The following is a 14,538-nucleotide window of genomic DNA, read 5'->3' on the forward strand; positions in this document are numbered from 1 at the left end:
CATTCCTACAATATTGTTCTTCCAAAATAAACCAACAATCTGAATCAGCTCAGCTTTTAAAACCAGAGTCCAACACAAACTAGGAAACCTGACCTAACTTCTAATTTAAGAAACACAATTAAAAACTCACTAGTAGCAGACCTAAATGTGAAAGATAAAGGAATAAAGCTTTCAGAGGAAAACATGGGAAAATATCTTCATGACCTTGGAGAAAGAAACAGTTTCTTTTTTTTTTTTTTTTTTGACAGGCAGAGTGGATAGTGAGAGAGAGAGAGACAGAGAGAAAGGTCTTTCTTTTTGCCATTGGTTCACCCTCCAATGGCCGCTGCAGCCGGCGCATCTCGCTGATCCGAAGCCAGGAGCCAGGTGCTTCTCCTGGTCTCCCATGCGGGTGCAGGGCCCAAGTACTTGGGCCATCCTCCACTGCCTTCCCGGGCCATAGCAGAGAGCTGGCCTGGAAGATGGGCAACCGGGATAGAATCCGGTGCCCCAACCAGGACTAGAACCCGGTGCCGCAAGGCAGAGGATCAGCCTGTTAAGCCATGGCGCTGGCCAAGAAACAGTTTCTTAAACAGGACACAAGGCCGGCGCCGTGGCTCACTAGGCTAATCCTCCACCTTGCGGCGCCGGCACACCGGGTTCTAGTCCCGGTAGGGGCACCGGTCCTGTCCCGGATGCCCCTCTTCCAGGCCAGCTCTCTGCTGTGGCCAGGGAGTGCAGTGGAGGATGGCCCAAGTGCTTGGGCCCTGCACCCCATGGGAGACCAGGAGAAGCACCTGGCTCCTGCCATCGGATCAGCGCGGTGCGCCGGCTGCAGCGCGCCAACCGCGGCGGCCATTGGAGGGTGAACCAACGGCAAAGGAAGACCTTTCTCTCTGTCTCTCTCTCTCTCACTGTCCACTCTGCCTGTCAAAAAAAAAAAAAACAGGACACAAAAAGCTCCATGCATTCAAATGAACAAACACACAAAAAAATTGAAAAACTGAACTGTGTTAAACTAAAAATTTTCATTCATTGAAAGACACCAAAATAGAAGATATTCACAGTACATACAGCTGACAAGACTCATATAAAGAATACACAAAGAATCATATATATCAGTAACAAAAAAACCAGAAAGCACAATAGAAACAAATTTCCTACACAGACTTCAAAAACAGAGTACACAAAGGTACTCAATTTTGTTGCTCCTCAGGAAAATAGAAATTAGTATCACAAAGAAAGACTACTGATTCCATCAGAATGATGAAAATGATGAATAAGGTAGAAAATATAAAATAATAATGAGGATGTACAACACCCAGAACTGTCATATTTACTGATGGGAGTGTAAACTGAAACACTACTTTGGAAAACTATTTGCTAGTTACTACTAAAGTGAAATGCACGAGCCCCCTGCATCCTGGCAATTCCACTCCAGGGTATGCATATGTAACCACAGAATGTACACATAAGTTCTCCTAACGGCACACTACAATGTCTGTAGCAGCACTATATGAAATACTCTAGAACTGAAAAGAACTCACTAAACGTTCAAGAGTAGACACACAAGACAAAACTGATATGATAAAACACTACACAGCAATGAAAATTAATAAACTGTAATTGCATGCAACAAATATGTGATTCTCACAAAACAAAAGCTGAACTTCTTCTATAATTTATACACAGTCCAAAACTAGGCAAACTTTAAGAGGTGTTTAATCTTGCAGTAAAAATGCCTGATTCCATGTCAGAGTACCTGAGTATAATATCAAGATCCAGCTCCTGACTCCAGCTTCCTGCCAATGCTGCCCCTGGGAGGCAGTGGTGATGGTTTAAGTAATTGAGTTCCTCCCACCTATCTGAGATCTTGATTGAATTCATAGCAGGCATTTGGGGAGTAAATTCTCTTAAACTTACAAAAAAAGAAAAAGAAAAAGAAGAAAAGAAGAGGCCAGCATTGTGGTATAGTGGGTAAAGCTGCTATCTGCAATGTGGGCATCCCAAATGGGCATCAGTTAGTGTCCCGGCTGCTCCATTTCCAGTCCATCTCCCTGCTTATGTGCCTGGGGAAGCAGAGGAGGACGGCCCAAGTACTTGGGCTTCTGCACCCACACAGGAGACCTGGAAGAAGCTCTTGGCTCCTGGCTTCAGACTGGCACAGCTCTGCGGCTGCTGCAGCCATGTGTGGAGTGAACCAGCAGATCAAAGATCTCTCTATTTCACTGTGTCTCTCCCTCTTTCTCTCTGTTAACTCTGCCTTTCAAATAAATAAATCTTTAAAAAAAAGGAAAAAAAGGCCGGCGCCACGGCTCACTTGGCTAATCCTCTACCTGCTGCGCCAGCTCCCGGGGTTCTAGTCCCAGTTGGGGTGCTGGATTCTGACCTGGTTGCTCCTCTTCCAGTCCAGCTCTCTGCTGTGGCCAGGGAAGGCAGTGGAGGATGTGCACCTGCATGGGAGACCAGGAGGAAGCACCGGGCTCCTGGCTTCGGACTGGCACAATGCACCAGCCGTAGTGGCCATTTGGGGGGTGAATCAACGGAAGGAAGACCTTTCTCTCTGTCTCTCTCTTGCTAACTGCCTGACAAAAAATGAATAAAATAAGAAAGTAGCTGTACTCTATTTAAAATACTGTGTTTTATTAAGGATTCAGACAACTAAAAAGTGTTTGAAAATAATATATTACCAAAAATACAAGAAGGGAAATTGACAAAATCTGTATATAAATCATATAAAATTAGGGGCTGGTGTTGTAGCACAGCAGATTAAGGCGCCACTTGCGATGCCAACATCCCACATGTGCACTGGTTCATGTCCCAGCTGCTCCACTTCCATTCCAGCTCCCTGCTAATGTACTTGGGAAAATCAGTGGAAGATGGTACAAGCACTCAGGCCCCTGCTACTCATATAGGAGACCTAGATGAAACTCCTGGCTCCTGGCTTCAGCTTGGGCCAGTCCTGGCCACTGTGGCCATTTGGAGAGTGAACCAGCAAACGGAAGAAGATCTGTATCTCCTTCTCTCCCTATAATTCTGCCTTTCATAAATAAATCTTTCCTCCAAAATCATAAAAAGTTAGAAATCCTATTAGATCACCATAAAAGGAAGGCAAACTAAAGGAGTAAAACAAAATATTCATGAGACATTAGACTACAGCAAACAGAGTAAACCTCCACAAAGGTTTTCAGTCGAAAATGTAATACAACAAGAAAAATTCCTTTTAATTGTTTTTGGAAGAAAAAGTAGTTAGTATCAGCAGCCTCTACTTCACGTGGCCAAATAAACTCAGTAATAATGTGGCATATAGTTTTATAGGGAGACTGACCTTCAACATGTTCCACACAGAAGACACCAGAAATATATTCCATTTTTGTTTACCAAAAGCCCCACCATATTTCATATTATTCCTACTCTGATTCTAAGTGTAAGAGAAGTACAACCAAAAATCTTACAATAAATCTCTAAATATGAACACTGAACTACAATGTCTCATTATATACTGTTCCTTTCATTATATACTCCAACAACTTCTGAACTACATCAACTGCAGTTTTATTAGTAACAACTGTGTAATCAGTAACAACAAAAGAGCCATGTTTTTCTTACCAATTCATATTCATCAAAAAGCTGTATGAGGGAGGGTGGAATGAACATATGAAAGCCCTGTAGAAAAGCATTGATCTGAGGCTGAATGGCTCTTGTCATTCGAAGTTCAGTAACAAGCTGGACATATTCCGCCTATAAAAAAAGAATTTTTGGTCTACAGTTATTTTTTGTTTTGTTTTAGTTTTTTTTGGACAGGCAGAGTGGACAGTGAGAGAGACAGACAGAGAGAAAGGTCTTCCTTTTCCATTGGTTCACCCTCCAATGGCCGCTGCAGCTGGCATGCTGCGGTCAGCACACTGCGGCTGGCGCACCGCACTGATCCAAAGCCAGGAGCCAGGTGCTTCTCCCATGCCGGTGCAGGGCCCAAGCACTTGGGCCATCCTCCTCTGCACTCCCGGGCCACAGCAGAGAGCTGGCCTGGAAGAGGAGCAACCAGGACAGAATCTGGCACCCTGACCTGGACTAGAACCTGGAGTGCCGGCACCGCAGGCGGAGGATTAGCCTATTGAGCCACGGCGCCAGCCGGTCTACAGTTATAAATTTTGCTTTGCTGAATTATACCATGTACATGACATGCACAAGGCTCCCTTGTGCAATTTACTGTGTTGAAAAGCTGCCATCTCTGCTATCCATGGCACTTCTACCCACTTTATGCTACTAATCCCACTTTATGCTACCCAAAGGTTTTTCCTTCCTTATAAAGGAATTAACCAGTTTCTACAAGTAACATAGAGGGAGTTAATATAGAAAGGGAGACAGAAATGTGTACTAAACAAATAGAAACATGTACTAAATTCACCAGTTTCTAGTGTTCAACCTGCAAAATAACACATATAACATCTGTACAAGTAACAACATCAGTGACCTCAGCATGATTATCTCTTAGTTTATGTCTGCCCTCATTAAAACTATTTACTGGATGTATCAAAACTTTTCTGTGCCATTCATTCATTAATTATATACCTATATGTTTAAGGTATTATATGAGATCCTATTTTCCCTATAAAAGATTTCCCAAGAGGTTTTGAATTTATAATTCTAAAGTATTACTTTTTTTAAGATTTAATTTATTTATTTGAAAGGCAGTGTTAGAGAATCTTCCACATGCTGGTTTATTCTCCAAATGGCCACAATAGCCCAAGGAGCGCAAGGAGCCCAAGGCCAAAGCCAGGAGCCAGGAGCTTCATCTGCATCTCCCACATGGGCAGGCAGAGGACCTTCCTCCACTGCTTTCCCAGGCACATTAGCAGGGAGTTGGATCTGAGGTGGAGCAGCCAGGACTCAAACTAGCACCCACATGAGATGCCAGAGTCACAGGCAGGCCCAACCTGCTGTGCCACAATGCTAGCCTCTCTAAAGTAATATTTGATAATCACTTTTCAAGACTTTAATCAAACATGTATGAAAATAAAATCTGTTAATTGCTCGAGTGAATTTTACTTATTTTAACTCCATTTTATCAGAATAGTACTCCTTTTATTTTTACCAGTTATTTTCTATTTCTTCATACATTCTATATTTAAAATTATTTTACAAGCATACCAATCTTTCCTCTGACTTTTTTTTCAACTCACTCTGATATTATTTTCCACATTTATTCTAGTGATCTAGTTTTATTAGATATCAAGTTGTGAAAATCAGGTCCTTTCCATAATAGTCTTAATACTAATTAAGTAATTTAAATGTAGATGGCTCATGGCCTAAATTACTTTTCAGTAGAATAATAAAATCCTAGCCATCGTAAACCCTGAATTGTTCAGTCAGAATTTCCAGGTAGTTGAAAGATAACTTAATAGAAAAATCTAAATCAAACTGCTTCTAAAATATGATTCCCTGCCTCTTTAATCAGTACATCTTAAAACAGAATAAAACAAATTAACAGTCCCTTGACCATACAATTATTATGAACACACACTACATTACACACTAACATTCCAGCTGTTCATGTTGTACAGAAATATACTGGCTACATATCCACTACCTATAAAGGTACCCAAACAACTTTATATTCTTGCATAACTACATCATATACATGTGGAGTTGTCACTGTGGTTGGTTAAGTCACTGCTTACAATGTCAGCATCTCATATCAGAGTTCTAGTTTGAGCTAGCCATTCTATTTCCACCTCCCTGCTGAAATGTTTTCCAGATTCCTCCATTTTGCTGCAAATGACCGGATTTCATTTTTTTTTTTTACCACTGTGCAGTATTCCATAGAGTACAAATCTTTACAAAATACTTGCCAAAAATTGCAAAACTAAATATTAAATTTAAATCAGACGGGCGCCGCGGCTCAATAGGCTAATCCTCCACCTTGCAGTGCCGGCACACCGGGTTCTAGTCCCAGTCGGGGCGCTGGATTCTGTTCCGGTTGCCCCTCTTCCAGGCCAGCTCTCTGCTGTGGCCCGGGAGTGCAGAGGAGGATGGCCCAAGTGCTTGGGCCCTGCACCCGCATGGGAGAGCAGGAGAAGCGCCTGGCTCCTGGATTTGGCCATTGGAAGGTGAACCAACGGTAAAGGAAGACCTTTCTTTCTGTCTCTCTCTCACTGTCCACTCTGCCTGTCCAAAAAAAAAAATTTTTTTTTTTAAATCAAGTCTGGGACAAGCATTTGGTCTAGTGGTTCAGACACTGGTTGAGATGCCAGCATCCCATAAAGGAGTATGTAAGTTTGATTCCGGCCTGGCTCCTAATTCCAACTTCCTAGTGGTTCTGATCCTAGCAACCAACAGTGATTGATTGCTGAAGTAGTTGGGTTCTTGCCACTCACAGCGAGATCTGGATTACAATCCTGTCTCCCAGCTTCAGTTCCCTGGCCTTTGCAAGCATACATTCATAAATATCAAGTCTAAAATCTCATTTTATTCTAAGTATAATATTCATAATATAAAAATGATTAAGCAATTGATGCAGCATGCATATTAATTAGCTTGATTTAATCAATCCAGAATTTATTCACAAGGCACAACATCACTTTGTACTCTTAAAATACATACAACTACAAATTATCAATTTGCAAATGAAAACTTGGGAACTGGCATTTGGTACAGCAATTAAGGTGCCACTTCGGACACCTGCATCCCATTTTGGAGTGCCTGTTTTCTGAAGTCCTGGCTTTTTTTTTTTTTTTTTTTTTTTTTTTTTTTGACAGGCAGAGTGGACAGTGAGAGAGAGACAGAGAGAAAGGTCTTCCTTTTGCCGTTGGTTCACCCTCCAACGGCCGCCGTGCGGCCGGCGCACCGCGCTGATCCGATGGCAGGAGCCAGGTGCTTCTCCTGGTCTCCCATGGGGTGCAGGGCCCAAGCACTTGGGCCATCCTCCACTGCACTCCCGGGCCACAGCAGAGAGCTGGCCTGGAAGAGGGGCAACCGGGACAGGATCGGTGCCCTGACCGGGACTAGAACCTGGTGTGCCGGTGCCGCAAGGCGGAGGATTAGCCTAGTGAGCCGCGGCGCCCGCCATGAAGTCCTGGCTTTGTTTACAATTTCAGCTTCCTGCTAATGTGCATTCTGGTAGGCAGCAGGTGATAGCTCAAATTCTTGGGTCCTGTCACCACACGGGAGACCTGGACAGAGTTCCCAGTGCTGGCTTCAGCCTGGCCCAGCCTAAGCTGTTAAGAGCGTTTGGGAAGTGAACTTGCAGATAGAAAATCTGTCTCTGACTTTCTCTCATAAATAAAAATAAAAAATAAAATTTATGAAAACGTTTAAAAAGAGAGAAGATGTCAGTTGGAATAGAAAATCTTTTATAGCCTATCCTAGGAAAGTCCTTCCTACTCCTATTTGAGTGTTTTTTTTTTTTTTTAAGATTTATTTATTTATTTGAAAGTCAAGAGTTACAGAAAGAGAGGAAGAAACACACACACACACACACACACACAGAGACAGAGAGAGAGAGAGAGAGATGAAGAAAGGTATCTTCCATCCAGTGGTTCACTTCCCGGATGGCCACGACCAGGAGCTTCATCCAAGTCTCCCTGAGGCACTTGGGCCACCTTCCACTACTTTCCCAGGCCATTAACAGGGAGCTGGATCAGAAGCAGAGCAGCTGAGACACGAATCGGCACCCATATAGGATGTTGGTGGCAATCACAGGCTGAGGCTTTACCTACTACCCTACCTGAGTTTTGTTGTCAGTTTTTTGAGGACACAAAACACTAAATACTATAAATACCAGATACTTTGAAGATACAAAACACTATATACTATAGTACTATATACTACAATTAAATGAACTATTTGAAGAATATATGAAATACTCTGTTAATAGAAGGGTCTTCTGCTAGAAAGCCTCAGTGAGGAGACAAGAACAATAATAAAAAAAGAGCCTCAGCAACATTTTTCCAGAACAATCCCTGAGCCTGATAACAGATATAAGATAGATAGGCAAAAAGTAACTGCAAAGAGGAAAAAAAATCACTAACACTAAAGTAAGGAGATTCAACTTTCAGACATTATGTTCCAATTAAATTACATGTCTCCTTACAATAATTTCCTAAACAGAACAGATTCTAAGTATGTGAAATGAGGAATAACATCCCGCAAATATCTTCCTTAAAATTTTAGCTTCTTTTCAGGCTTTGAACCTAAATTATGTCTTCTTATGAGTGGTGTTAGAAATGTTGAAAACTGACTCATTTTTTGAAGCTATTTCCTTCTTGAAAATGTTGTTCCCCACTATTTCTGGAGAACTGTCAATAAACTATATTTATTTGAATAACTGCTAAACAGCTTCAACAATGAAAACAAGATGCTCTTTTTTTCCTCCTGTGAGTTGCCTGACAGAGTTAGCCACATTTGTAAAATTGTTTGGAATGGTTATCTTTTTAGCAACTAACAATTTGAATGCTATTATTATTGGCATAATTCATTATTTGAATATAAATTCTTCAGTAATAAAAATTTTCTTCCTGGGTTTACCCACTTGATTATTGCTGTAGTGCATAAGTGTTCTCACTGAAAATTTCTCCACTGAGAACTCAAAAGAATATAATGCTTATTTTATAGAAACAAGTATGTATCAGAAAAACCAGAGGTACAAAATGTTAAGATGTAACATTTTTTCCAAAACTTAATCTTTATGAGTATACCTCTATTTTTAAGGTCCCATATTAGTTACAGGGATTGCTAGTCAGATAAAAATCCTATTACAATTCCATTTCCTTGGAACAAATTCATCCACTGAAAATTGGGATCCTTCAGGTTATCATTTTACAGACTTAGTGATTTTTAAAGAGAATTTTTAGAATAAACCACCTCAATTACCAAGAAAAGTATGTTCTTATTGACAGGATGATAATAAAAATGATTTACACCCATCTAACAACATACATGTATACTAAATATGGATGGAGTGTCTTGGACTTATACCATCTGTTTTTTTGCTGTTTTGTTTTGATTTGAGAAAGGACAGAGAGAGAGAGAAAGCGCCTATCTGCTGTTTCACTCCCCAAAAGTCCAAGGCCACAGGACACATGAACTCAATTCAAGTCTCTCATATGGATGCCAGGAATCCAATTACTTGAGCCATCACTGCAGCCCCTCCAGGATCTGCATTAGCAGGAACCTAGAGTCAGAAGCCTGACCTGGGATCCAATTTAGGTATTCCAGCGCGGAATGTGGGAGTCTTAACTACTAGGCTAATACTTGTACCACATCATCTGTTTTAAAGGTTTTTCATAGTAGTAAAAAAGATCTCTCATAGTATACTTTTCTTTTCTTTTTTTTGACAGGCAGAGTGGATAGTGAGAGAGAGAGAGACAGAGAGAAAGGTCTTCCTTTTTGCCACTGGTTCACCCTCCAATGGCCGCTGCAGCCGGCGCATCTCGCTGATCCGAAGCCAGGAGCCAGGTGCTTCTCCTGGTCTCCCACCCGGGTGCAGGGCCCAAGCACTTGGGCCATCCTCCACTGCACTCCCGGGCCACCGCAGAGAGCTGGCCTGGAAGAGGGGCAACCGGGATAGAATCCGGCGCCCCAACCGGGACTAGAACCCGGTGTGCCGGTGCCGCAAGGCGGAGGATTAGCCTGTTAAGCCACGGCGCCAGCCATTATACTTTTCTGAAGAAAAAATAAGAAATCTACTTTATGTAAATCTGTATATATAAGCGTATATTTTATGCTTATATGTGCATCAAATGTGTCTATTTGTGAAATAAATCAAGAGAAAATAGCAATAAAAATCTAACCATATAAAACTAACCATAAAAACTTAACCATATCAAAATTAAGTAGTGAAAAAAATCTATATTTGCTAATTTGCAATATTTACCACATTAGTAAGAATTCTGGCAGTTATACTGCCAAATAGACCTCACTTTAAACTGAGGATACATTTCTTTCAGTTTTGAGGAGCTGAGCAGTGCTCTAAGCAAAGACAGTACTTTTAGTTTAGCAGTTAAAACACTCTCATCGCACATCAGGGTGCCTTGGTTCACATCCTGGCTATGGCTCCTGATTTCCAGCTTTTTTTTTTTTTTAAAGATTTATTTATTTGAAAGTCAGAGTTACACACAGAGAGGAGAGGCATATATATATATATAGAGAGAGAGAGAGAGGGGTCTTCCATCCGATGGGTCACTCCCCAGTTGGCCACAATGGCCAGAGCTGCACCAATCCAGAGCCAGGAGCTTCCTCCGGGTCTCCCACTCTGGTGCAGGGGCCCAAGGACAAGAGCTATCTTCTACTGCTTTCCCAAGCACGGCAGAGAGCTGGATAGGAAGAGGAGCAGCCAGGACTAGAAGCGGCGCCCATATGGGATGCCAGCACTGCAGGCCAGGGCATTAACCCACTGTGCCACAGCACCGGCCCCTCCAGCTTTTCACTAATACACATCCTGAAAGGCAGTAGTGGTAACTCAAGTAACTGGATTGCATTCCCAGCTCCCAGCCACTGAGGGCATTTGGGGAGTAGCAATGCATGCATGAGCCCTCTTGCTCTCTCTCACTTTTCTCTCTCTCTCTCTGTCTTCCCCCTACCACCCCTCCCTCTCAAATAAACAAAAATTTTAAAAAGAAATGCAATGTAGTAGTTAGGAGCAGATTTCAAATTTATTGACTACATGAGTTCAAATCCCAGTTCCACCACTGTGATCTTGGGAAAAACTATTAATCCCTGTATGTTTCAGTTCCTTTACCTGGAAAGGGGAATTCAAGTGTAAGACAGTACAGACAAGGGACTTCAAACAGTGCCTAGCACATTAAAAGCACTTAATAAATGTCCTATAACATTGAGGCTATTTTCACACTGAACAAAAATAAATCAATATTTCAAATAGCTGTTACAGTAAATGAGAAAAATCACAAAGATCACTAATCAAATGCATTAAATATATAAAGAGTAGCTATTATTATCACTAGAAAATAAATATAATGGTATTGAGGTTGATGAAGTGGAGGATGTCAACACTAACATTCAGAGCCAATCCACAAAAGTAGCAGTCAGGGGCCAGCACTGTGGAGCAATAGGTTAAACTGCTGCTTGCAATGCCTGTATCCCATACAGGAGTGCCTGTTCAAGTAATGGCCACTCTGCTTCCCAGCTCTGTACTAATGTACCTGGAAAGGCAGCAAAAGATGTCTCAACTACTGGGGCCTTTGCCAACCACATGGAAGACCCAAATAGAGCTCTGTGTTCCTTGCTTTTGACCTGGGCCCGGCCTTGGCCATTGTGGCCATTTGAAGAGTGAGCCAGTAGATGGGAGATCTCTCCCTCTCCATCACTCTGCCTTTCAAGTAAATAAGTAAATCCTTCAAAAAAAAAAAAAAATAGTCACCCTTCCTCAAACATATGCTTGGTGTCATTTCTGTACCTTCTTGTAAGCTCAGAACATTTCTTCTCCCTTTCTTAATCCTACCTATCCGATACTTGTCTATAATTCAATTTCAATGATACTTCCTCCATTCCCTGATAGCCTGCCCCATTCCATCCCTATTTTTTCTCTCAGTCTAGACGAATGTAATAGTTAATACTGCAAAATTATGCTAACATTTAAAATCCATTTGGCTACCATTCAAGCTAGAACTGAAGAGCTAATCAAAAAAAGCTGCATCTAACTCAAGAATTTATGTTTTATATATCCAGTTTGGAGTCAAGAATAGTGAAAAGAGAACTTCTAAAAAAAAGAGAAGAGATGAGGGAGCCGGCACTGTGGAATAGTGTGTTAAGCCATCATCTGCAGTGCCACCATCCCATATGGGTGCCAGTTCAGGACCCGGCTGCTCCACATCCTATCCAGCTCTCTGCTATGGCCTGGGAAAGCAGTAGAATATGGTCCAAATCAATGGGCCCCTGCACCCATGTGGGAGCCTTGGAAGAAGCTACTGGTTCCTGGCTTCGGATTGGCGCAGCTCCAGCAATTGCAGTCAACTGGGGAGTGAACCATCGGATGAAAGACCACCACCACCCCCCACCGCCTCTCCTCTCTTTGTGTAACTCTTTCAAATAAAATAAATAAATCTTTTTTAAAAAGAGAGAAATGAGATGAAAAACTATTTGAATTTTGAAAATTCAGCTCCTAGTAATTCAGCCATTTTCACAAGTGAAATTATGGGAGAATTCTTTAAGATTTTAAAACAAATCACTGACATAAAGTTAAATTTAAAAGAACACTAAATTTCAAATGTAGAACTAATATGGCTATATTACTTGCACAAGGAGTCCTCAAAAGTTCATGGAAAGAGAGTATTAAGAAAATGGTGCATAGATTTTTAAATTTCTTTACATCAAAATATTGATCTTTTAATTCTACTTTTTCACTAACTTTCTGAAGTGCTTCATATTCATTTAATGTATTACATTTTAAACAAATGGTATTTTCATCTATTTGGTTTCATTCTGTAATTACCAAAGCCTTTTGATAAAATTTAGGAATAAATGACTCCCCCATGTGGAGAGCAGCTTATATAGGCTCTCTCTCACTAATAACTTTGGCAAATCATTTAAGGTTCAATATACTTAAAATTAAAAAGTTGAACTCCAAAAGACAAGTAAAATGCGGCCCTAAAGTGACAAAAAAGTTTATGACAGAATGTATAAAAAACAGTATGAGCAAGAAATAGAGCTTGACAATCTGAAATTAAAATTTTATAAACTGAATAATAACTTAAGGACAAGTGATCAATTTAAGATGTGGTATATTTCTAAAGTTTTTTAGAGATTTAAATGAATTAGATTGTTTATTAAAGAAGTATTATGTATAAACATCAAAAGTTTGATGTAAAGCTATACTTAGCTATGACTGGTAATATTAGAAAGTGAAGAGGTTTCATTTAAAAATGCTTATATCAGAAAAATAAAAGCTAATCATTAACATATTAATGATGAGATCCTGCTATTCTCAATCCTAAGCATTATTTTCAAAAAAGCTAGCAAAGCAGGAATTTATAATCTAGCAGTTAAGAGGCTGGATAAGACACCTACATCTCACTGAGGGCATTTAGCACAGCAGGAGAGATGTCACCTGGGACACTCACATCCCAGAAGTGTGCTTGGGTTCAAGTCCCAGCTCCATTTCCAATTCTGGCTTCCTACCAATATACATCCTGAGAGGCAGCAGCAATGGCTCAAATATTTTTAAGTCCCTACCACCCATGTGGGATACCTAGATTAGACTCCCAGCTCCTGGTTCTGCCCTTAGTCCAGCCCTGGCCATTGCAGGCGTTTGGAGAGTGAACTAGGTAAGAGCTTTCTGCATCTCGTTCGTCTCTCAAGTAAAAATTAAAAAAATAAATAAATAAAACTCTAAGCAAAAACTATGTCATAATGGGAGGGGGGCTGCTAGGAGATGCAAGTATAAATATGGCTATATACTACACAATTGTTGAGTGATTCCACTTTGTTATATAAAATATCAGAGGAGTGCCAGATTGACTCACCAAATATAGTATTTGTACATAAGAAACATGTTTATGGTTCTCTCATGAAAAGCAATCACTTGCATCATTGAGATAGAGATCATATAACTTCACTGTCCTCAATTAAGGTTAACTATCCACTCTAAAATAAAATAATAAATGCACTTCAAGGTAAATAATTTTATAATTAGAGATTAAGATATTTCATTTGATTAAAAATCAAGTAAGTTCTTCCTCAACATAATTAATTTTACATTAATTTTGCTATTAAGACCATTAGACTTGGCCGGCACCGTGGCTTAACAGGCTAATCCTCCGCCTTGCGGCGCCGGCACACCGGGTTCTAGTCCCGGTTGGGGCGCCGGATTCTGTCCCGGTTGCCCCTCTTCCAGGCCAGCTCTCTGCTGTGGCCCAGGAAGGCAGTGGAGGATGGCCCAAGTGCTTGGGCCCTGCACCCCATGGGAGACCAGGAGAAGCACCTGGCTCCTGGCTTCAGATCAGCGTGGTGCGCTGGCTGCAGCGGCCATTGGAGGGTAAACCAACAGCAAAGGAAGACCTTTCTCTCTGTCTCTCTCTCTCACTATCCACTCTGCCTGTCCAAAAAAAAAAAAAAAAAAAAAAAAAGAAAGACCATTAGACTTGAAATTAGGAGATCATGGCTCCATCTTTGCTATTAACTTCTTAAGGTTCAGTGTCCTCATGGGTAAAATGAGAGGGCAGACTAAAGAATTCTAAGTATAAATATGTAACAATGGCTGATTTTATTTACAATAATTGAACTTCATTATTTTGTATAAGTAGTATCTAGATTTCAAAAAGTAAAATTTTGTAGCTGGTTTAGATTTTCAATTCCCTTTATATACATGAAACTAAGTCTACTTTTTTTTTTTAAGATTTATTTATTTATTTATTTAAAAGGCAGAATTATAGAGAGGCAGAGGCAGAGGCGGAGGCAGAGGCAGAGAAAGCGAGATCTTCCATCCGCTGGTTCACTCCCTGATTGGCCACAATGGTCAGAGCTGCACTGATCCGAAGCCAGGAGCTTCTTCTTGGTCTCCCACGTGGGTGCAGGGGACCAAGGACTTGGGCCATCTTCTACTGC

At 41.0% G+C, this 14,538-nt stretch overlaps 1 protein-coding gene across 2 annotated transcripts in view; it reads right to left on the reverse strand.

The window, feature by feature from the left end:
- Positions 1 to 14,538, reverse strand: part of HACE1 (HECT domain and ankyrin repeat containing E3 ubiquitin protein ligase 1) — a 133,993-nt gene that overhangs the window by 19,341 nt on the left and 100,114 nt on the right. For both annotated transcript variants that reach the window (XM_062186556.1, XM_062186555.1), the window contains one exon: positions 3,589 to 3,720. In XM_062186556.1, the coding sequence (XP_062042540.1) occupies positions 3,589 to 3,720 (132 nt within the window). The remainder of the gene's footprint in view (positions 1 to 3,588; positions 3,721 to 14,538) is intronic.

The sequence above is a fragment of the Lepus europaeus genome, chromosome 3, assembly GCF_033115175.1.
Source record: "Lepus europaeus isolate LE1 chromosome 3, mLepTim1.pri, whole genome shotgun sequence".
NCBI classification, from domain to species: domain Eukaryota; kingdom Metazoa; phylum Chordata; class Mammalia; order Lagomorpha; family Leporidae; genus Lepus; species Lepus europaeus.